General features: G+C 41.8%; 1 protein-coding gene across 2 annotated transcripts in view; it reads right to left on the bottom strand.

The window, feature by feature from the left end:
* Positions 1-22,502, bottom strand: part of LOC139754953 (chymotrypsin-like elastase family member 2A) — a 59,430-nt gene extending 36,928 nt beyond the window's left edge. Inside the window, exons 1-3 of one of the 2 annotated variants that reach the window (XM_071672776.1) lie at positions 22,345-22,502; positions 12,450-12,716; positions 11,445-11,518 (exon numbers count right to left, since the gene is read on the bottom strand). In XM_071672776.1, the coding sequence (XP_071528877.1) occupies positions 11,445-11,518; positions 12,450-12,696 (321 nt within the window). In that variant the 5' untranslated portion in view covers positions 12,697-12,716; positions 22,345-22,502. The remainder of the gene's footprint in view (positions 1-11,444; positions 11,519-12,449; positions 12,717-22,344) is intronic. The other variant, XM_071672777.1, reaches the window with a different exon arrangement.
* Between the last annotated feature and the right edge of the window lie 1,874 nt (positions 22,503-24,376).

The raw sequence follows: 24,376 nt of genomic DNA, 5'->3' as shown, positions 1-24,376 counted from the left end.
TGACAAGAAAATAGTGAAATTGGAAAAAATGTAGCTTAGACATTGAAGCTTATTGATACGGTGGTTAAATTGATGAGAACTACTATTGATGTTTGTGTAAATAAATTATACATTTCCCTTTTCCATAGCCAGAGGTTGAACCATTATGTGACATTCATTTTTTAATTTCATTTCAAGCTAGAAGTTTCAGTTTTCTAAATTATTTCTTACATTTTTCATATGTATATATATGTATATGTCTGTGTGTGTGTGTATATGTGCGTATGTATGTGTATGTATATATATATATATATATATATATATATATATATATATATATATATATATATATATATATATATATATATATATATATATATATATATATATATATATATATATATATATATATATATATATATATATATATATATATATATATATATATATATATATATATATATATATATATATATATATATATATATATATATATATATATATATATATATATATATATATATATATATATATATATATTATCCCTGGGGATAGGGGTGAAAGAATACTTCCCACGCATTCCTCGCGTGTCGTAGAAGGCAACTAGAGGGGACGGGAGCGGGGGGCCAGAAATCCTCCCCTCCTTGGATTTCTTTTTCAACTTTCTAAAATGGGAAACAGAAGAAGGATTCACGCGGAGAGTGCTCATCCTCCTCGAACGGTCAGACTGGGGTGTCTAAATGTGTGTGGATGTAACCAAGATGTGAAAAAACGAGAGATAGGTAGTATGTTTGAGGAAAGGATCCTGGATGTTTTGATTCTGAGTGAAACGAAGCTCAAGGATAAAGGGGAAGAGTGGTTTGGGAATGTCTTGGGAATAAAGTCACGGGTTAGTGAGAGGACAAGAGCAAGGGAAGGAGTAGCAGTTCTCCTGAAACAGGAGTTGTGGGAGTATGTGATACAATGTAAGAAAGTAAATTCTCGATTAATATGGGTAAAACTGAAAGTTGATGGGGAGAGATGGGTGATTATTGGTGCATATGTACCTAGGCATGAGAAGAAAGATCATGAGAGGCAAGTGTTTCGGGAGCAGCTGAATGAGTGTGTTACTGGTTTTGATGCACGAGACCGGGTTATAGTGATGGGTGATTTGAATGCAAAGGTGAGTAATGTGGCAGTTGAGGGAATAATTGGTATACATGGGGTGTTCAGTGTTGTAAATGGAAATGGTGAAGAGCTTGTAGATTTATGTGCTGAAAAAGGACTGGTGATTGGGAATACCTGGTTTAAAAACGAGATATACATAAGCATACGTATGTAAGTAGGAGAGATGGCCAGAGAGCGTTATTGGATTACGTGTTAATTGACAGGCGTGCGAAAGAGAGACTTTTGGATGTTAATATGCTGAGAGGTGCAACTGGAGGGATGTCTTATCATTATCTTGTGGAGGCTAAGGTGAAGATTTGTATGGGTTTTCAGAAAAGAGGAGTGAATGTTGGGGTGAAAAGGGTGGTGAGAGTAAGTGAGTTTGGGAAGGAGACTTGTGTGAGGAAGTACCAGGAGAGACTGAGTACAGAATGGAAAAAGGTGAGAACAATGAGAGTAAGGGGAGTGGGGGAGGAATGGGATGTATTTAAGGAATCAGTGATGGATTGCGCAAAGGATGCTTGTGGCATGAGAAGAGTGGGAGGTAGGTTGATTAGAAAGGGTAGTGAGTGGTGGGATGAAGAAGTAAGATTATAAGTGAAAGAGAAGAGAGAGGCATTTGGACGATTTTTGCAGGTAAAAAATAGAATTGAGTGGGAGATGTATAAAAGAAAGAGACAGGAGGTCAAGAGAAAGGTGCAAGAAGTGAAAAAGGGGGCAAATGAGAGTTGGGGTGAGAGAGTATCATTAAATTTTAGGGAGAATAAAAAGATGTTTTGGAATGAGGTAATAAAGTGCGTAAGACAAGGGAGCAAATGGGAACTTCAGTGAAGGGCGCAAATGGGGAGGTGATAACAAGTAGTGGTGATGTGAGAAGGAGATGGAGTGAGTATTTTGAAGGTTTGTTGAATGTGTTTGATGATAGAGTGGCAGATATAGGGTGTTTTGGTCGAGGTGGTGTGCAAAGTGAGAGGATTAGGGAAAATGATTTGGTAAACAGAGAAGAGGTAGTAAAAGCTTTGCGGAAGATGAAAGCCGGGAAGGAAGCAGGTTTGGATGGTATTGCAGTGGAATTTATTAAAAAAGGGGGTGACTGTATTGTTGACTGGTTGGTAAGGTCATTTAATGTATGCATGACTCATGGTGAGGTGCCTGAGGATTGGCGGAATGCGTGCATAGTGCCATTGTACAAAGGCAAAGAGGATAAGAATGAGTGCTGAAATTACAGAGGTATAAGTTTGTTGAGTATTCCTGGTAAATTATATGGGAGGGTATTGATTGAGAGGGTGAAGGCATGCACAGAGCATCAGATTGGGGAAGAGCAGTGTGGTTTCAGAAGTGGTAGAGAATGTGTGGATCAGGTGTTTGCTTTGAAGAATGTATGTGAGAAATACTTAGAAAAGAAACGGATTTGTATGTAGCATTTATGGATCTGGAGAAGGCATATGATAGAGTTGATAGAGATTCTCTGTGGAAGGTATTAAGAATATATGGTGTGGGAGGCAAGTTGTTAGAAGCAGTGAAAAGTTTTTATCGAGGATGTAAGGCATGTGTACGTGGAGGAAGAGAGGAAAGTGATTGGTTTTCAGCGTATGTAGGTTTGCGGCAGGGGTGTGTGATGTCTGCATGGTTGTTTAATTTGTTTTTGGATGTGGTTGTTAGGGAGGTAAATGCAAGAGTTTTGGAAAGATGGGCAAGTATGAAGTCTGTTGTGTATGAGAGAGCTTGGGAAATGAGTCAGATGTTGTTCGCTGATGATACAGCGCTGTTGGCTGATTCATGTGAGAAACTGCAGAAGCTGGTGACTGAGTTTGGTAAAGTGTGTGAAAGAAGAAAGTTAAGAGTAAATGTGAATAAGAGCAAGGTTAATAGGTACAGTAGGGCTGAGGATCAAGTCAATTGGGAGGTAAGTTTGAATGGAGAAAAACTGGAGGAAGTGAAGTGTTTTAGATATCTGGGAGTGGATCTGGCAGCGGATGGAACCATGGAAGCGGAAGTGGATCATAGGGTGGGGGAGGGGGCAAAAATCCTGGGAGCCTTGAAGAATGTGTGGAAGTCGAGAACATTATCTCGGAAAGCAAAAATGGGTATGTTTGAAGGAATAGTGGTTCCAACAATGTTGTATGGTTGCGAGGCGTGGGCTATGGATAGAGTTGTGCGCAGGGGGATGAATGTGCTGGAAATGAGATGTTTGAGGACAATATGTTGTGTGAGGTGGTTTGATCGAGTAAGTAACGTAAGGGTAAGAGAGATGTGTGGAAATAAAAAGAGCGTGGTTGAGAGAGCAGAAGAGGGTGTTTTGAAATGGTTTGTACACATGGAGAGAATGAGTGAGGAAAGATTGACCAAGAGGATATATATGTCGGAGGTGGAGGTAACGAGGAGAAGTGGGAGACCAAATTGGAGGTGGAAAGATGGAGTGAAAAAGATTTTGTGTGATCGGGGCCTGAACATGCAGGAGGGTGAAAGGAGGGCAAGGAATAGAGTGAATTGGATCGATGTGTTATACCGGGGTTGACGTGCTGTCAGTGGATTGAATCAGGGCATGTGAAGCGTCTGGGGTAAACCATGGAAAGCTGTGTAGGTATGTATATTTGCGTGTGTGGACGTATGTATATACATGTGTATGGGGGTGGGTTGGGCCATTTCTTTCGTCTGTTTCCTTGCGCTACCTCACAAACGCTGGAGACAGCGACAAAGCAAAAAAAAAAAAAAGAAAATATATATATATTTCTTTCTTTCAAACTATTCGCTATTTCCCGCATTAGCGAGGTAGCGTTAAGAACAGGGAACTGGCCCTTTGAGGGAATATCCTCACCTGGTCCCCTTCTCTGTTCCTTCTTTTGGAAAATTAAAGAAAAATAATGAGAGGAGAGGGTTTCCAGCCACCCAATCCCTCCCCTTTTAGTCGCCTTCTACGACACGCAGGGAATACGTGGGACGTATTCTTTCTCCCCTATCTCCTATCCCCAGGGATATATATATATATATATATATATATATATATATATATATATATATATATATATATATATATATATATATATATATATATATATATATATATTTCCCATTTTAGAAAGTTAATACAAGGAGGGGAGGATTTCTGGCACCCCGCTCCCGTCCCCTCTAGTCGCTTTCTACGACACGCGAGGAATACGTGGGAAGTATTCTTTCACCCCTATCCCCAGGATAATATACATATATGTATACATATACACATACACACACATACACATACATACGCACATATACACACACACACACATACATATATATACATATGAGAAATGTAAGAAACAATTTAGTTGTTGTTCGCTGATGATACAGCGCTGGTGGCTGATTCATGTGAGAAACTGCAGAAGCTGGTGACTGAGTTTGGAAAATTGTGTGGAAGAAGAAAGTTAAGAGTAAATGTGAATAAGAGCAAGGTTATTAGGTACAGTAGGGTTGAGGGTCAAGTCAATTGGGAGGTGAGTTTGAATGGAGAAAAACTGGAGGAAGTGAAGTGTTTTAGATATCTGGGAGTGGATCTGGCAGCGGATGGAACCATGGAAGCGGAAGTGGATCATAGGGTGGGGGAGGGGGCGAAAATCCTGGGGGCCTTGAAGAATGTGTGGAAGTCGAGAACATTATCTCGGAAAGCAAAAATGGGTATGTTTGAAGGAATAGTGGTTCCAACAATGTTGTATGGTTGCGAGGCGTGGGCTATGGATAGAGTTGTGCGCAGGAGGATTGATGTGCTGGAAATGAGATGTTTGAGGACAATGTGTGGTGTGATGTGGTTTGATCGAGTGAGTAACGTAAGGGTAAGAGAGATGTGTGGAAATAAAAAGAGCGTGGTTGAGAGAGCAGAAGAGGGTGTTTTGAAGTGGTTTGGGCACATGGAGAGGATGAGTGAGGAAAGATTGACCAAGAGGATATATGTGTCGGAGGTGGAGGGAACAAGGAGAAGAGGGAGACCAAATTGGAGGTGGAAAGATGGAGTGAAAAAGATTTTGTGTGATCGGGGCCTGAAAATGCAGGAGGGTGAAAGGAGGGCAAGGAATAGAGTGAATTGGAGCGATGTTGTATACCGGGGTTGACGTGCTGTCAGTGGATTGAAGCAGGGCATGTGAAGCGTCTGGGGTAAACCATGGAAAGCTGTGTAGGTATGTATAATTGCGTGTGTGGACGTATGTATATACATGTGTATGGGGGGGGGGTTGGGCCATTTCTTTTCGTCTGTTTCCTTGCGCTACCTCGCAAACGCGGGAGACAGCGACAAAGTATAATAAATATAAATATAATATATATATATATATATATATATATATATATATATATATATATATATATATATATATATATATATATATATATATATATATATATACGTATGTTTTGGACAATCACATGTTTACCAAATGGCGTCCTAGCTTCGTTTCTTCGATGTATATCAACTGACTTATATTTCTTTCTTGTGCCTCCCGTGATGATGTGATTATTGCACGAAAGTGCACTTGGGAACTTATCTTGTTTCATTTTCCCCGTGAACTCATAGGAATTTATATATATATATATATATATATATATATATATATATATATATATATATATATATATATATATATATATATATATATATATATATATATATATATATATATATATATATATATATATATATATATATATATATATATATATATATATATATATATATATATATATATATATATATAGGTAAAACTGAAAGTTGATGGAGAAACATGGGTGATTATTGGTGCTTATGCACCTGGGCATGAGAAGAAAGATCATGAGAGGCAAGTGTTTTGGGAGCAGATGAATGATTATGTTAGTGGTTTTGATGCACAAGACCGGGTTATAGTGATGGGTGATTTGAATGGAAAGGTGAGTAATGTGGCAGTTGAGGGAATAATTGGTATACATGGGTTGTTCAGTGTTGTAAATGGAAATGGTGAAGAGCTTGGAGATTTATATGCTGAAAAAGGACTGGTGATTGGAAATACCTGGTTTAAAAAGCGAGATATGCATAAGTATACGTATGTAAGTAGGAGAGATGGCCAGAGAGCGTTTTTGGATTACGTGTTAATTGACAGGCGCGCGAAAGAGAGACTTTTGGATGTTAATGTGCTGAGAGGTGCAACTGGAGGGATGTCTGATCATTATCTTTTTGAGGCGAAGGTGTAGATTTGTATGGGTTTTCAGAAAAGAAGAGAGAATTTTGGGGTGAAGAGGGTGGTGAGAGTAAGTGAGCTTGGGAAGGTGACTTGTGTGAGAAAGTTTCAGGAGAGACTGAGTACAGAATGGAAAAACGTGAGAACAAAGGAGGTAAGGGGAGTGGGGAGGAATGGCATGTATTTAGGGAATCAGTGATGGCTTGCGCAAAAGATGCTTGTGGCATGAGAAGCGTGGGAGGTGGGTTGATTAGAAAAGGTAGTGAGTGGTGGGATGAAGAAGTAAGATTATTAGTGAAAGAGAAGAGAGAGGTATTTCGACGATTTTTGCAGGGAAAAAATGCAATTGAGTGGGAGATGTATAAAAGAAAGAGACAGGAGGTCAAGGGAAAGGTGGAAGAGGTGAAAAGAGGGCAAATGAGAGTTGGGGTGAGAGAGTATCATCAAATTTTAGGGAGAATAAAAAGATGTTTTGGAAGGAGGTAATTAAAGTGCGTAAGACAAGGGAGCAAATGGGAACTTCAGTGAAGGGGGCAAATGGGGAGGTGATAACAAGTAGTGGTGATGTGAGAAGGAGATGGAGTGAGTATTTTGAAGGCTTGTTGAATTTGTTTGATGATAGAGTGGCAGATATAGGGTGTTTTGGTCGAGGTGGTGTGCAAAGTGAGAGGGTTAGGGAAAATGATTTGGTAAACAGAGAAGAGGTAGTAAAAGCTTTGCGGAAGATGGAAGCCGGCAAGGCAGCAGGTTCGGATGGTATTGCAGTGGAATTTATCAAAGAAGGGGGTGACTGTATTGTTGACTGGTTGGTAAGGATATTTAATGTATGTATGATTCATGGTGAGGTACCTGAGGATTGGCGGAATGCGTGCATAGTGCCATTGTACAAAGGCAAAGGGGAGTGCTCAAGGGAGAGTGAGTGCTCAAATTACAGAGGAATAAGCATGTTGAGTATTCCTGGTAAATTTTATGGGAGGGTATTGATTGAGAGGGTGAAGTCATGTACAGAGCATCAGATTGGGGAAGAGCAGTGTGGTTTCAGAAGTGGTAGAGGATGTGTGGATCAGGTGTTTGCTTTGAAGAATGTATGTGAGAAATACTTAGAAAAGCAAATGGATTTGTATGTAGCATTTATGGATCTGTAGAAGGCATATGATAGAGTTGTTAGAGATGCTCTGTGGAAGGCACTAAGAATATGTGGTGTGGGAGGCAAGTTGTTAGAAGCAGTTAAAAGTTTTTATCGAAGATGTAAAGCTTATGTACGTGTAAGAAGAGAGGAAAGTTATTGGTGGTCAGTGATTGTAGGTTTGCGGCAGGGGTGTGTGATGTCTCCATGGTTGTTTAATATGTTTATGGATGGGGTTGTTAGAGAGGTGAATGCAAGAGTCTTGGAAAGAGGGGCAAGTATGCAGTCTGTTGGGGATGAGAGAGCTTGGGAAGTGAGTCAGTTGTTGTTCGCTGATGATACAGCGCTTGTGGCTGATTCATGTGAGAAACTGCATAAGCTGGTGACTGAGTTTGGTAAAGTGTGTGAAAGAAGAAAGTTAAGAGTAAATGTGAATAAGAGCAAGGTTATTAGGTACAGTAGGGTTGAGGGTCAAGTCAATAGGGAGGTAAGTTTGAATGGATAAAAACTGGAGGAAGTACAGTGTTTTAGATATCTGGAAGTGGATCTGGGAACGGATGGAACCATGGAAGAGGAAGTGAATCATAGGGTGGGGGAGGGGGCGAAAATCCTGGGAGCCTTGAAGAATGTTTGGAAGTCGAGAACATTATCTCGGAAAGGAAAAATGGTATGTTTGAAGGAATAGTGGTTCCAACAATGTTGTATGGTTGCGAGGCGTGGGCCATGGATAGAGATGTGCACAGGAGGGTGGATGTGCTGGAAATGAGATGTTTGAGGACAATATGTGGTGTAAGGTGGTTTGATCGAGTAAGTAATGTAAGGGTAAGAGAGATGTGTGGAAATAAAAAGAGCGTGGTTGAGAGAGCAGAAGAGGGTGTTTTGAAATGGTTTGGGCACATGGAGAGAATGAGTGAGGAAAGATTGACCAAGAGGATATATGTGTCGGAGGTGGAGGGAACGAGGAGAAGTGGGAGACCAGATTGGAGGTGGTAAGATGGAGTGAAAAAGATTTTGAGTGATCGGGGCCTGAACATGCAGGAGGGTGAAAGGCGTGCAAGGAATAGAGTGAATTGGATCGATGTGGTATACCGGGGTCGACCTGCTGTCAATGGATTGAATCAGGGCATGTGAAGCGTCTGGGGTAAAGCATGGAAAGTTGTGTGGGGCCTGGATGTGGAGAGGGAGCTGTGGTTTCGGGCATTATTGCATGACAGCTAGAGACTGAGTGTGAACGAATGGGGCCTTTGTTGTCTTTTCCTGGCGCTACCTACCACACGTGAAGGGGGTGGGGGATGATGTTCCATGTGTGGCGAGGTGGGGATGGGAATAGATAAGGGCAGATAGTATGAATCATGTTCGTGTGTATATATGTATATGTTTGTGTGGATATTTATATGTGTATATTGAGATGTATAGGTATGTATATTTGCCTGTGTGGACGTGTATGAATATACATGTGTATGGGGGTGGGTTGGGCCATTTCTTTCGTCTGTTTCCTTGCGCTACCTCGCAAACGCGGGAGACAGCGTTTATATATATATATATATATATATATATATATATATATATATATATATATATATATATATATATATATATATATATATATATATATATATATATATATATATATATATATATATATATATATATATATATATATATATATATATATATATATTATCCCTGGGGATAGGGGAGAAAGAATACTTCCCACTAAGGCCCAGTCCTCTGTTCTTAACGCTACCTCGCAAACGCGGGAAATGGCGAATCGTATGAAAAAAAAAAAATATATATATATATATATATGTATATATATATATATATATATATATATATATATATATATATATATATATATATATATATATATATATATATTTATATATATATATATACATGTAAAACCCACATCCTGGCTGCACTCTGCTGGTCAACACCTCGCCCTCACTCTCCTGACCCACATCCTGGTTGCACTCTCCTGGCCAACACCACTCCCTCACTCTCCTGACCCACATCCTGGTTGCACTCTCTTGGCCTACACCTCGCCCTCACTCTCATGGCCTTGCTTTGTTTCCATGGTCCACATCCCATCTTCATCCTCCTGACCCACACCTCAGATTCACTCTTCTTGTCCACACTCCAGCTTCACTACATTGACCAACACCCCATCTTCACTCTCCTGGCCCACATCCCGGCTTCGCTCTCCTAACCCACACCGCAGCTTCACTCTCCTGTCTCGCACTTCTTCCTCACTCTTCTGGCCCACACCCCGGCTTTACTCTGACCCACAACCCAACTTCACTCTCCTGGCAGACACCCCATCTTCGCTCTCGTAACCCACACCCCAGCATCACATTGCTGGCCCATACTTCGCCATTACTCCTCTTACTCACACCCCAACTTCACGCTCCTGCCCACACTTTGCCCTCACTCTCCTGACCAACACTCCCGCTTCACTTTCCTGACCTAAACCTACGCTTCACTCTAGGCCAATACCCCGGTTTAACTCTCCTGGCTTGCCACAGCTTCAATCTCCACACCCACAACCGGGCTTCAATCTGACCCACAACCCGGTTTCACTCTCTTAACCCATACCCATGCTTCACTTTCGTAACCCACACACCGGCTTCACACTCTTAGCCGACACTTCGTCCTTACTCTGACCCACACCCCAGCTTCACGTTCCTGGCCTACTCTTCGCACTCACTCTCTTGACCCATACACCTACTTCCCTTTCCTGACCCACACCCCGGCCTCACTCTCCTGGCCCATACCTCGGCTTAACGCTCCTGACCCACCACAGCTTAACTCTCCTAACTCACACCCCGGCTTCATTCTCATGGCCCACACTTCGCTCTCACTCTTCTGGGCAACAACCCGGTTTCACTCTCTGACCCAAAACCTGGCTCCTCTCTCCTAACCCACACCCCGGCTTCACCCTCGTGGCCCACATCCAAGCTTTAAGCTCCTGGCACAACCTTCGCCCTCACTTTCCTGGCCGTCACTCCCGCTACACTCTCCTGGCCCACATTCCAGCTTCACTTTCATAAACCACACCCTGGATTCACTCTCCTGGCCCATACCCCAGCTTCATTCTCCTAGCCCACCACAGCTTCAGTCTCCTGGCCCACACTTCGCCTCATTCTCTTGACCCACACACCCGCTTCCCTCTCCTGCCCCACATCTCAGCTTCACTCTCATGGTCCACACCATGGATTCACTCGCCTGGCCCAGACCTCGGCTTAACTATTCTGACCCATATCCCAGTTTCACTCTCCAGACCCATATCCCGCCTTCACCCCTCTAGCCCAAATCCCAGCTTTACTCTCCTGAACCACCTCCCGACATCACTCTCCTGCCCCACACCCCAGCTTCATTCTCCTGACCCACACCCAAGCCTCACTCTCTTGACCCACACCCCACCTTCACTCTCCTGACCCACACCCAAGCCTCACTCTCACGACCCGCACCTCAGCCTCACTCTCATGACCCACACCCCAGATTCACTCTCCTGACCCACACTCCACCTTCACTCTCCTGACCCACACCCAAGCCTCACTCTCACGACCCGCACCTCAGCCTCACTCTCTTGACCCACACCCCACCTTCACTCTCCTGACCCACACCCCAGCTTCACTCTCCTGACCCACACTCCAGATTCAGTCTCCTGGCCCTCAGCTAGGCTTCATTCTTCTGGCCCTCATCCCAGCTTCAATCTCCTGACCCCCATCCCAGCTTCATAATTCTGACCAACACCCCAGCTTCATTCTCTTGACCTCCACCCCATCGTCACTTTCCTGGCCCGCACTTAGGATTCATTCTCCTGACTCACACCCCAGCTTGACTCTTCTGACCCACACTCCAGCTTGATTCCCCTGGCCCACATATTGCCTTCACTTTTCCGGCCTATACCTCGCCCTCAGAACTGCACAGTAAGACTGTTGTGTGTGTTAGTTCCTCGAGCGAAGCAGGACCTTGTCATACCCGCCTTTACTCTCTAGTTGCCTCACCTGCCACGGGTACTCGTTCGGTTTAGTCACTTGTCCGTTGATGATTCTGGTGTTGCGCCGACCACAGGTGTTCCCTGAAACACAGACAACGTCTTGAGCTACGAGTGTAGTTTTGGGATAAGGTGAAGACGTATAAACATTGCCATACTTGTACGGGGATCTACGGGTAATTTATACTTCGGAAGGACTGTAGAATAGGAAGGTTCAGGATTCTGTAAATGTTGAAGGATACTGAGAGTATAGAAGGATATCTTAAGGATTAATAAAAGCTGTTAGGGTTGTAGAATGCTGTGAAGAAAGTTATGCAGTTTACGGATAGTAAAGTACTGTGACGCGTATAGAATACTGTGAAAGATATGGGTTTCAGAGACGCGATAATGCAATAAGTACTGATGGGGGTGGTGGAGGAAGAGACAATAGTAGAAAAGAAGACGACAGTACAGTGAGTACAAATAACACTTCAGTCTATCAACACTGCACATCAAATCTAACATAGTCATGCCTTGTGGTAACACTGGTTACTGTCTCGAGACATTCAGCACTGAGATGTTTATACTGAATTTTATTAACCTTAGAAAAATGTGTTGCAAGGTATTTTGAGTTTCTCCATGATATATGCATTCTTCATAAAGTGTGAGAAAGAAAGAGTGACTCATGAATTCGTCGAGGGATGGGGACGACAACTGCCTCATTTCTCTAATGTTCGATATCATCAAACTTCAAATACTGATTCGCCCCACACTCAGGTGACATTGCTGACATGAACAGTAAAAAGAAACTGGTAAATATCCTTTCATTGCGCAAACGTATAACTGACATGTGACTTTGGCCATCTGGCCTATATTATTGCACTGTGTTCACTAAAGATTAAAAATAAGGTACAGCAAACTGTTGTAAAATGATAGAGAAACAAACATAAGCAGTTATCATGATTATAAACATTTGATAGTTTCTTATGATTCCACACGTGTGAGGTACAGTAAGTTGGGCGATAGGATAACTTACTTGTGTTCCTGGTTGTTGACTTTCCTCTAGGAAGTAGTTGGCGAACCTCTGAGATCCTTGTTGGGAGGAGAGCCGCCTCTGCAGTCATTTCATCGTAGAGGGGATCGGAAGGGTCGATGTCGAAGTAGAAATTATCGCCTTCAGGGAAGAGGGGCGTCACTGGAGGGGAGGTAGTGTTGTCCTCTGCCACCGCCCACGATACTGCCAACATGGCCACCGTCACCAGCAGCAGACACCGGCCACCCATCACGCTCGGCTTAGGTCACACTGCCGGCACCAACAACACTAAGATTTAGACCACACTGATAACCTGACCTTATGATGTTTCCTCATACAAAATACATATTCTTTTTTTTCAAACGTATTTGCCATTTCCCACGATAGCAAGGTATCGCAAGAAACAGATGACGTTCTTTGAGGGAGACATCCTCACTTGGCTGTCTTCTTTGTTAACTTCTTGTGAAAAGGAAAACTGGAGGGGAGGATTTCCAGCCACCAGCTCCCATTCCTTTTAGTCGCCTTTTGCAACACGCAGGGAATACGTGGGCAGTATTGTTTCTCTTCTAGTTACAGATATATGTATATATATATATATATATATATATATATATATATATATATATATATATATATATTTTTTTTTTTTTTTTTTATACTTTGTCGCTGTCTCCCGCGTTTGCGAGGTAGCGCAAGGAAACAGACGAAAGAAATGGCCCAACCCCCCCCCCCCATACACATGTATATACATACGTCCACACACGCAAATATACATACCTACACAGCTTTCCATGGTTTACCCCAGACGCTTCACATGTCTTGATTCAATCCACTGACAGCACGTCAACCCCGGTATACCACATTGCTCCAATTCACTCTATTCCTTGCCCTCCTTTCACCCTCCTGCAAGTTCAGGCCCCGATCACACAAAATCTTTTTCACTCCATCTTTCCACCTCCAATTTGGTCTCCCTCTTCTCCTCGTTCCCTCCACCTCCGACACATATATCCTCTAGGTCAACCTTTCCTCACTCATTCTCTCCATGTGCCCAAACCATTTCAAAACACCCGCTTCTGCTCTCTCAACCACGCTCTTTTTATTTCCACACATCTCTCTCACCCTTACTTTACTTACTCGATCAAACCACCTCACACCACACATTGTCCTCAGACATCTCATTTCCAGCACATCCATCCTCCTGCGCACAACTCTATCCATAGCCCACGCCTCGCAACCATACAACATTGTTGGAACCACTATTCCTTCAAACATACCCATTTTTGCTTTCCGAGATAATGTTCTCGACTTCCACACCTTCTTCAAGGCTCCCAGAATTTTCGCCCCCTCCCCCACCCTATGGTCCACTTCTGCTTCCATGGTTCCATCCGCTGCCAGATCCACTCCCAGATATCTAAAACACTTCACTTCCTCCAGTTTTTCTCCATTCAAACTCACCTCCCAATTTACTTGACCCTCAACCCTACTGTACCTAATAACCTTGCTCTTATTCACATTTACTCTTAACTTTCTTCTTCCACACACTTTATCAAACTCCGTCACCAGCTTCTGCAGTTTCTCACATGAATCAGCCACCAGCGCTGTATCATCAGCGAACAACAACTGACTCACTTCCCAAGCTCTCTCATCCCCAACAGACTTCACACTTGCCCCTCTTTCCAAAACTCTTGCCTTTACCTCCCTAACAACCCCATCCATAAACAAATTAAACAACCATGGAGACATCACACACCCCTGCCGTAAACCTACATTCACTGAGAACCAATCACTTTCCTCTCTTCCTACACGTACACATGCCTTACATCCTCGATAAAAACTTTTCACTGCTTCTAACAACTTGCCTCCCACACCATATATTCTTAATACCTTCCACAGAGCATCTCTATCAACTCTATCATATGCCTTCTCCAGATCCATAAATGCTACATACAAATCCATTTGCTTTTCTAAGTATTTCTCACATACATTCTTCAAAGCAAACACCTGATCCACACATCCTCTACCACTTCTGAAACCACAATGCTCTTCCCCAATCTGATGCTCTGTACATGCCTTCACCCTCTCAATCAATACCCTCCCATACAATTTACCAGGAATACTCAACAAACTTATACCTCTGTAATTTGAGCACTCACTCTTATCCCCTTTTCCTTTGTACAATGGCACTATGCACGCATTCCTCCAATCCTCAGGCACCTCACCATGAGTCATACATACATTAAATAACCTTACCAACCAGTCAACAATACAGTCACCCCCTTTTTTAATAAATTCCACTGCAATACCATGCAAACCTGCTGCCTTGCCGGCTTTCATCTTCCGCAAAGCTTTCACTACCTCTTCTCTGTTTACCAAATCATTTTCCCTAACCCTCTCACTTTGCACACCACCTCGACCAAAACACCCTATATCTGCCACTCTATCATCAGACACATTCAACAAACCTTCAAAATACTCACTCCATCTCCTTCTCACATCACCACTACTTGTTATCACTTCCCCATTTGCGCCCTTCACTAAAGTTCCCATTTGGTCCCTTGTCTTACGCACTTTATTTACCTCCTTCCAGAACATCTTTTTATTTTCCCTAAAATTTAATGACACTCTCTCACCCCAACTCTCATTTGCCCTTTTTTTCACCTCTTGCACCTTTCTCTTGACCTCCTGTCTCTTTCTTTTATACATCTCCCACTCAATTGCATTTTTTCCCTGCAAAAATCGTCCAAATGCCTCTCTCTTCTCTTTCACTAATACTCTTACTTCTTCATCCCACCACTCACTACCCTTTCTAATCAACCCACCTCCCACTCTTCTCATGCCACAAGCATCTTTTGCGCAATCCATCACTGACTCCCTAAATACATCCCATTCCTCCCTCACTCCCCTTACTTCCATTGTTCTCACCTTTTTCCATTCTGTACACAGTCTCTCCTGGTACTTCCTCACACAGGTCTCCTTCCCAAGCTCACTTACTCTCACCACCTTCTTCACCCCAACATTCACTCTTCTTTTCTGAAAACCCATATATATATATATATATATATATATATATATATATATATATATATATATATATATATATATATATATATATATATATATATATATATATATATATATATATATATATATATATATATATATATATATATATATATATATATATATATATATATATATATATATATATATATATATATATATATATATAATATATATATATATATATATATATATATATATATATATATATATATATATATATATATATATATATACTTGCTGCCTTCATCCATTCTCGTCGTCACCCCGCCACACATGAAATGACACCCCCCCCTTTCCCGCGCGCGAGGTAGCACTATATACTATATATTTATCCCTTCCGATAGGGGAGAAAGAATACTTCCCATGACTAAATGGGGCGGCTGCGGAGGGCTGGAAACCCTCCCGTCCTTGAATGTTAACTTTCTAAAAGGGGAAATAGAAGAAGTCACGCGGGGAGTGCTTATCCTCCTCGAAGGCTCAGATTGGGGTGTCTAAATTTGTGTGGATGTAACCAAGATGAGAAAAAAGGAGAGATAGGTAATATGTTTTAGGAAAGGAACCTGGATGTAATGGCTCTGAGTGAAACAAGGGTAAAGGGGAAGAGTGGTTTGGGAATGTTTCGGGAGTAAAGTCAGGGGTCAGTGAGAGGACAAGAGCAAAGGAAGGAGTAGCACTCCTGAAGGAGTTGTGGGAATATGTTATAGAGTGTAAGAAAGTAAGCTCCAGATTGATATGAGTAAAACTGAGAGTGGATAGAGAGAGAGATGGGTGATTATTGGTGCCTATGCACCTGGTCATGAGAAGTAAGATCATGAGGGGCAAGTGTTTTGGGAGCAGCTGAGTGAGTGTGTTAGCAGCTTTGATGCACGAGACCGGGTTATAGTGATAGGTAATTTGAAAGCAAAGGTGATTAATGTGGCAGTTGAGGGTATTATTGTTGTAAATGGGGTGTTCAGTGTTGTAAATGGAAATGGTGAAGAGCTTGTGGATTAGGGTGCTGAAAAAAGACTGGTGATTGGGAATGCCTGGTATAAAATCAGAGAGATACATAAGTATATGTATGTATGTAGGAGAGATGGCCAGAGGGCGTTATTGGATTATGTGTTAATTGATAGGCGTGTAAAAGAGGGAGTTTGGAAGTTAATGTACTGAGAGGGGCAGCTGGAGGGATGTCTTATCGCTATCTCGTAGAGTCGTCGGTGAAGATTTGTAGAGGTTTTCAGAAAAGAAGAGGAAATGTTGGGGAAGAGAGTGGTGAGAGTAAGTGAGCTTGGAAAGGCGACTTGTGTGAGAAAATACCAGGAGTGATTAAGTGCAAAGTAGCAGAAGGTGAGAGGAAATGACGTAAGGCGAGTGGGGGAGGAATGGGATGTATTTAGGGAAGTAGTGATGGCTTGCGCAAAGGATGCATGTGACATGAGAAAGGTGGGAGATAATCAGATTAGAATGGGTAGTGAACGGTGGGATAAAGTAAGATTGTTAGGGAAAGAAAAGAGGAAGGCGTTTGGACGATTTTTGCAGGGAAGTAATGCAAATAACTGGGAAAGGTATGAAAGAAAGTAGCAGAAGGTCAAGAGAAAGGTGCAAGTTGTGAAAAAGAGGGCAAATGAGAGATGGAGTGAGAGAGTATAATTAGATTCTAGGGAGAATAAAAGGATGTTTTGGAAGGAGGTAGATAAAGGGTGGGAGTGAGGGCGAAGGTTCTGTGAGCGTTGAAAAATGTGTGAAAGGCGAGAACGTTATCTTGGAGAGCAAAAATGGGTATGTTTGAAGGAATACTGGTTCCAACAATGTTATATGGTTGCGAGGCATGGGCTATAGATAGGGTTTTGCGGAGGAGAGTGGATGTCTTGGAAATGAAATGTTTTAGGACAATATGTGATGTGAGGTGGTTGGATGGAGTAAGTAATGAAAGGGTGAGAGAGATGTGTGGTAATAAAAAGAGTGTGGTTGAGAGAGCAGAAGAGGGAGTGTTGAAATAATTTGGTTACACGGAGAGAATGAGTGAGGGAAGATTGACAAGGAGGTTGTATGTGTCAGAGGTGGAGGGAAGGAGGAGAAGCGGGAGACCAAATTGGAGGTGGAAGGATGAAGTGAAAAAGACTTTGAGCGATCGGGGCCTGAACATACAGGAAGGTGAAGGGCGTGCAAGGAATAGAGTGAATTGGAACGTTGTGGCATACCCTCGCCCTCTCCTACATCCTGTGACTCACTTCTGCTTCTGTTTTTACATTCACTGCAAAGTCCCCTTCCAGAATTCTAAAACACTTTAGTTCCTCCAATTCTTCTCCATTTAAATACATCCCAATTAATTTATCTCTCAGCCCAACTGAACCTAATAACCTTGATCTTACTCACATTTATTCTGAACTTTCTCCTTTCACACACATTTCCAAGCTCAGACTCCCATTTCAGCAGTTTCTCACTCGATTCAGGCACCAGAGCTGTATCATCGGCGAACAACAACTGATTCACTTCCCAGGCCCTCTCATCACCAACAGACTGCATACTCGCCCCAATCAAAAAGACTTTCATTTACCTCCCCAGCCGCCTCTTCCAAAAACATTCTAAACAACCATGGGGACATCACACACCCCTGCTGCAAACCAACCTTCACTAGGAACCAATCATTCTCCTTTATTCCTGCTCGCTCACATGCATAGCCTAGCGGTAGCGATGCCGCCTGTTGCACAGGGGTCTCGGGCTCGATCCCGGCTGTTGGAGGTTTGTATGTTATATATATATATATATATGTTTATATATTTATATATATATATATATATATATATATATATATATATATATATATATATATATATATATATATATATATATATATATATATATATATATATATACATATATATATATATTTTTTTTTTTTTTCATACTTTTTGCCATTTCCCCCGTTAGCGAGGTAGCGTTAAGAACAGAGAACTGGTCCTTAGAGGGAATATTCTCACCTGACCCCCTTCTCGGTTTCTTCTTTTGTAAAATTAAAAAAAGAAAAACAAGAGAAGGGAGAATTTCCAGCCACCCGCTCCCTCCCCTTTTAGTCGCCTTCTACGACACGCAGGGAATATGTGGGAAGTACTCTTTCTCCCCTATCCACAGGGATATATATATATTTTTAATACTATGGTTTGTCGCTGTTTCCCGCGTTAACGAGGTAGCGCAAGGAAACCGACGAAAGAATGGCCCAACCCACCCCCATACACGTGTATATACATACACGTCCACACACGCACATATACATACCTATACATCTCAACGTATACATATATATATACACACACAGACATATACATATATACATATGTACATGATTCATACTGTCTGCCCTTATTCACTCCCGTCGCCACCCCGCCACACATGAAATGATAACCCTTCCCCACGCCTGTGCGCGAGGTAGCGATAGGAAAAGACACAAAGGCCACATTCGTTAAACTCAGTCTCTGGCTGTCATGTATAATACACCGAAACCACAGCTACCTTTCCACATCCAGGCCCCACAAAACTTTCCATGGTTTACCCCAGACGCTTCACATGCCCTGGCTCAATCCATTGACAGCACGTCGATCCCGGTACACCACATCGTTCCAATTCACTCTATTCCTTGCACGCCTTACACCCTTCTGCATGTTCAGGCACCGATCACTCAAAATCTTTTTCACTTCATCTTTCCACCTCCAATTTGCTCTCCCACTTCTCGTTCCCTCCACCTCTTTGTCAATCTTTCTTCACTCATTCTCTCCACGTAACCAAATCATTTCAAAACACCTTCTTCCGCTCTCTCAACCACACTCTTTTTATTACCACACATATCTCTTACCCTTTCATTACTTACTCGATCAAACCACTTCACACCACATTTTGTCCTCAAACATCTCATTCGTAGCACATCCACCCTCCTTCGCACAACTCTATCTATAGCCCACGCCTGACAACCATATAACATTGTTGGAACCACTATTCCTTCAAACATACCCATTTTTGCTTTCCAAGATAACGTTCTCGACTTCCACACATTCTTCAACGCTCCCAGTACTTTCGCCCCCTCCCCCACCCTATGCTTCACTTCCGGTCCCATGGTTCCATCCGCTGTCAAATCCACTCCCAGATATGTAAAACACTTCACTTCCTCCAGTTTTTCTCCATTCGAACTTACCTCCCAATTGACTTGTCCCTCAACCCTACTGTACCTAATATCCTTGCTCTTATTCACATTTACTCTCATCTTTCTTCTTTCACGCACTTTACCAAACTCAGTCACCAGTTTCTGCAATTTCTCACCCGAATCAGCCACCAGTGCAGGATCATCAGCGAACAACAACTGACTTACTTCCCAAGCTCTCTCATCCATAAAAGACTGCATACTTGCCACTCTTTCCAAAACTCTTGCATTTACCTCCCTAACAGCCCCATCCATAAGCAAATTAAATAACCATGGAGACATCACGCACCCCTGCCGCAAACCAACATTCACTGAGAACCAGTCACTTTCCTCTCTTCCTACACGTACATGTACCTTACATCCTCGATAAAAACTTTTCACTGCTTCTAACAACTTGCCTCTCACACCATATATTCTCAATACCTTCCACAGAGCATCTCTATCAACTCTGTCATATGCCTTATCCAGACCCATAAATGCTACATACAAATCCATTTGCTTTTCTAAGTATTTCTCACGTACATTTTTCAAAGCAAGCATCTGATCCACACATCCTCTACCACTTCTGAAACCACACTGCACTTCCCCAATATGATGCTCTGTACATGACTTCACGCTCTTAATCTATTCCCTCCCATATATTTTCCCAGGAACACTTAAAAGAACTTATACCTCTGTAATTTGAACACTCACTTGTATCCCCATTGCCTTTGTACAGTGGCACTAATCAGGCATTCCGCTAATCCTCAGGCATCTCACCATGAGTCATACATACATCAAATAACCTTACGAAGCAGTCAACAAAAGTCATCCCCTTTTTCAATAAAGTCCGCTGCAATACCAATCAATCCCGCTGCCTTGCCGGCTTTCATCTTTTGCTACCTCTTCTCTGTTTACCAAATCATTCTCCCTAACTCTCACACTTTGCACACCACCTCGACCCAAACACCCTATATCTGCCACATTTAAACACATTCAACAAACCTTCAAAATACTCACTCCATCTCCTCACATCACCACTACTTGTTATCACCTCCCTAGAAGCCCCCTTCAGTGATGTTCTCATTTGTTCCCTTGTCTTACGCACTTTATTTACTTCCTTCTAAAACATCTTTTTATTTTCCCTAAGATTTAATAATACTCTCTTGCTCCAACTCTCATTTGCCCTCTTTTTTACCTCTTGCACCTTTCTTTTGACCTCCTGCCTCTTTATTTTATACATCTCCCAATCATTTGCATTATTTTCCTGCAAAAATAGTCCAAATGCCTTTCTCTTCTCTTTCACTAATAATCTTACTTCTTCATCCCACCACTCACTGCCCTTTCTAATCTTCCCACCTCCCACGCTTCTCATGCCACAAACATCTTTTGCGCAAGCCTCCTCCCCCATTCCCCTTACGTCCTTTGTTCTCACCTTTTTCCATTCTGTACTTAGTCTCTCCTGATATTTCCTCACACAAGCCTCCTTGTACATGCTGATGTCAACAGATTACTCCTTATTGGATTGCTCAGAGGATAGCCGGGTGAGATACTGTACTCCTCTTTCTCAAAGATGATAATTCTATAGGAAAAGGGGAAGACAAAAGGGGCTATGGGAAGCAGCAGCCAACCGTGTGATTGGTTCACACACATATCTCACAAGACCACTGATCGAAATATCATCTGTAAAATAGATAGACGTGAGAAACACCTCAATGGACGGAAAGGGATGGTTGTAGAAAGGTGATATCTGGAATGTTAATATGGCAAAAGGATTTTCATTCCATTTTGACCATGAGAGACGTAAAGGAAGAGCTATCTAAGATACGCAAGCAATATTCCATCTTGGGTTGTATAAGACCCCCTGTAGATAAAGAACAGCTGCTCACAGGAAATACGATTATAGAACCTACGCTTCACCACCAGCTTTTGGGAAGCAGACTTGTCGATATGGAGTGTCCAGGAAAACTGGAAGATAGGGTTATGCCAAATATGCTTATGTTATTGTGGGGAGGAATATCATTGTTCTAAAGTTCATTGGTAAAACGAGTGAGATTTAGACACATATATGGGTAGAACTCGTGATCTTGCACAATCATAATATAACTAGGTTTCTAGTTCTCATCTCCGAGAAGCTGCACATCTCCGAATCAAGAAGAGAGGTAATATCAGTGCAACAAAAGAGGATGGAAGGGAAAGTAAGCAGAAGAATTTTAAGCAAAATCATCTGCGAAGCATTGAATAGAGTTCAAGGTTCAAGAGGGAAGATCATTAATGGAGGGAAGAAAAAGAGTAGATGATAGAACAGATTTCTGAGGGAGACCATTACTGCCAAGACAAGAGGAAAATGTCGCTCCAACATCCAGTACCGTAGTGGAACGTCTATGTATTAGAGATCAACAGGAAGCCACACCCTGTCAGATGTGTTAGGAATATCCAGGACCATGATAGATATTTGACCAAAATCCTTGAAAAGAGAGGAGCAGACATGGCCTTTTCTTCGTGATAGGACCCAAAGATATAAAGTACCGCAGTGTACATTAATGTTCTTTGCAATTAAAAGGGTTCCATTTTCCTTGGCAGTAACAGAACCCTGTGCAAGAGTTTAAGCGGCACGTCGTACGCTCATAACGCAGTGCACCATAACATTCTCGGTAAGTGACAATAAACGTTTTATTTTACCTTGTGGCAGGAGCAGTAGTCGTTCCTCTAGCGGTCGGTCACGACGGGAGGTTTGAAGTGTGGGTGTTCTGGCGTTTGGTCTTATACTCGCGTCCTGGGGAGGGTGTGGGTGGAGGGCATGACGGATGATAGTGTCAGCAACAGCTGCTGCCACACGTGGACTTACGTATAAGCTGCACCTTATGAAAACATATTTGCGACAAATGACAAAAATTAATGATTCTCATTTGAAACTCTGAAGTATACGACGGGATGAGATGACTCTCAAAAGAGATGAATCATACACTATACATTACGGTCGCGTACATCATATAAGTTTATCGAAAGTCGGAAAATTTTGCCAATGTTCACCAAGAGATATTTTTTCTTTTGAAAAAACTGTTGGTAAAGGTAGTGGCTGAACAACTAAAACAACTAAACCGATGGAATGCAATATAAACACCTAGATACTTAGACATTATACACAAAAGACAAAATATAAGTATATAAGAAACAAACTGAGAAAGATCCACTGAACATAGAATATAGGAAGTAAGGGAAACTACAAGCGATACAAAATAAGAATGTCATGACGGGTGGTATGAGCAACAACCGAAATACAAAATATGGATAAAGTAATATATAAACTTACAGTTGAGGAAACACAGAAGATCAGTCTTATACAAAGTAGGAATATAGACAATCCATTACTAGTCTAAATTAGGCCGTGCGAGACCGTTATTGTCCGTTTATGGTGATGAGGTCAATCAGGTTCCTCTGATTCCCTCAGAAACCTGTAAACCAGAACCAGGTGGGTCATTGACACGTTTCTCCTGCCCTGATATTGTGGACTCGGTAGTTTATCGCGGGTCAGTAATGCGTTTCCCCTGTTCTAAAATGACGTTAGGTCTACGTACTATTGGCGGGCCATCAAAAAGCTGTATGTCCGTAGTAATATTTGTCTGTATCTTGCTGATATATGCTTCGTCTCTCCGATCACTACAGTTAATAATGATTTGGTGTTTTTCTTCCTCGTTAGTCTCGTTTGATGCTTTCGTTCATAAGCTTGTTTGGTTCCACCTATATATATGTATATATATATATATATATATATATATATATATATATATATATATATATATATATATATATATATATATATATATATATATATATATATATATATATCATACAAACCTCCAAAAATCCAGAAACGAACCCGTGACCCCTGCGCAACTAGCGGAAGCGCTACCACTAGGCTATGATCGCCACTAATAGGGAAATGACTGTTCGAATACTATGTACTCGAATACCCTTCGTCTCACGTTCATGAGCAACGGGGTCTACACCGAGCATTTCTCATCAGGCTCACACAGCCAGTATATAGCATTTTACCAATTCTAACTGTACAAAGCGGAAGTATATGAATATGAACAAAGTGCATATGAACGCGCACTTTCATAGAACATAAAAACCTGCAACAGCCACGAGAAATATCATTGAATCTTCTATTATCAAATACACAAAAAATTATAACCTTGACAACAGTGAAGGTCGACACAAGATAGAATATCTTTATTGTTGATAAGATTTGTAAACAATTCACCTTCTTGTCCACATAACAAGTTTATGATATGCTCGTTGTCTCTCTTGGACCATCACAAGTGGCGTACTAGCTACTTCACTTCGTTGTATATCAACTGACTGATATTTTTCTCTTGTGTCTCCCCTGAAGATGTGATTATTACAGGAAATTGCACTTAGAAAGTTGTAGTGTTTCATTTTCCCCTTGGACTCATAGGAATATGAGTGTGAGGAAGTACCAGGAGAGACTGAGTGCAGAATGGAAAAAGGTGAGAGCAAAGGACGTAAGAGAAGTGGTGGAGGAATGGAATGTATCTAGGGAAGCAGTGATGGCTTGAACAAAAAATGCATGTGGCATGAAAAATGTGGGAGGTTGGCAGATTAGAAAGGGTAATGAGTGGTGAGATGAAGAACTAAGATTATTAGTGAAAGAGGAGAGAGAGGCGTTTGGACGATTTTTGCAGGGAAA

This window comes from Panulirus ornatus, chromosome 18, assembly GCF_036320965.1.
Source record: "Panulirus ornatus isolate Po-2019 chromosome 18, ASM3632096v1, whole genome shotgun sequence".
In the NCBI taxonomy this organism is placed as follows: Eukaryota; Metazoa; Arthropoda; class Malacostraca; order Decapoda; family Palinuridae; genus Panulirus; species Panulirus ornatus.
The sequence above is the reverse complement of the archived record's forward strand: the minus strand, read 5'-3'. Positions and strand labels throughout refer to the sequence as shown.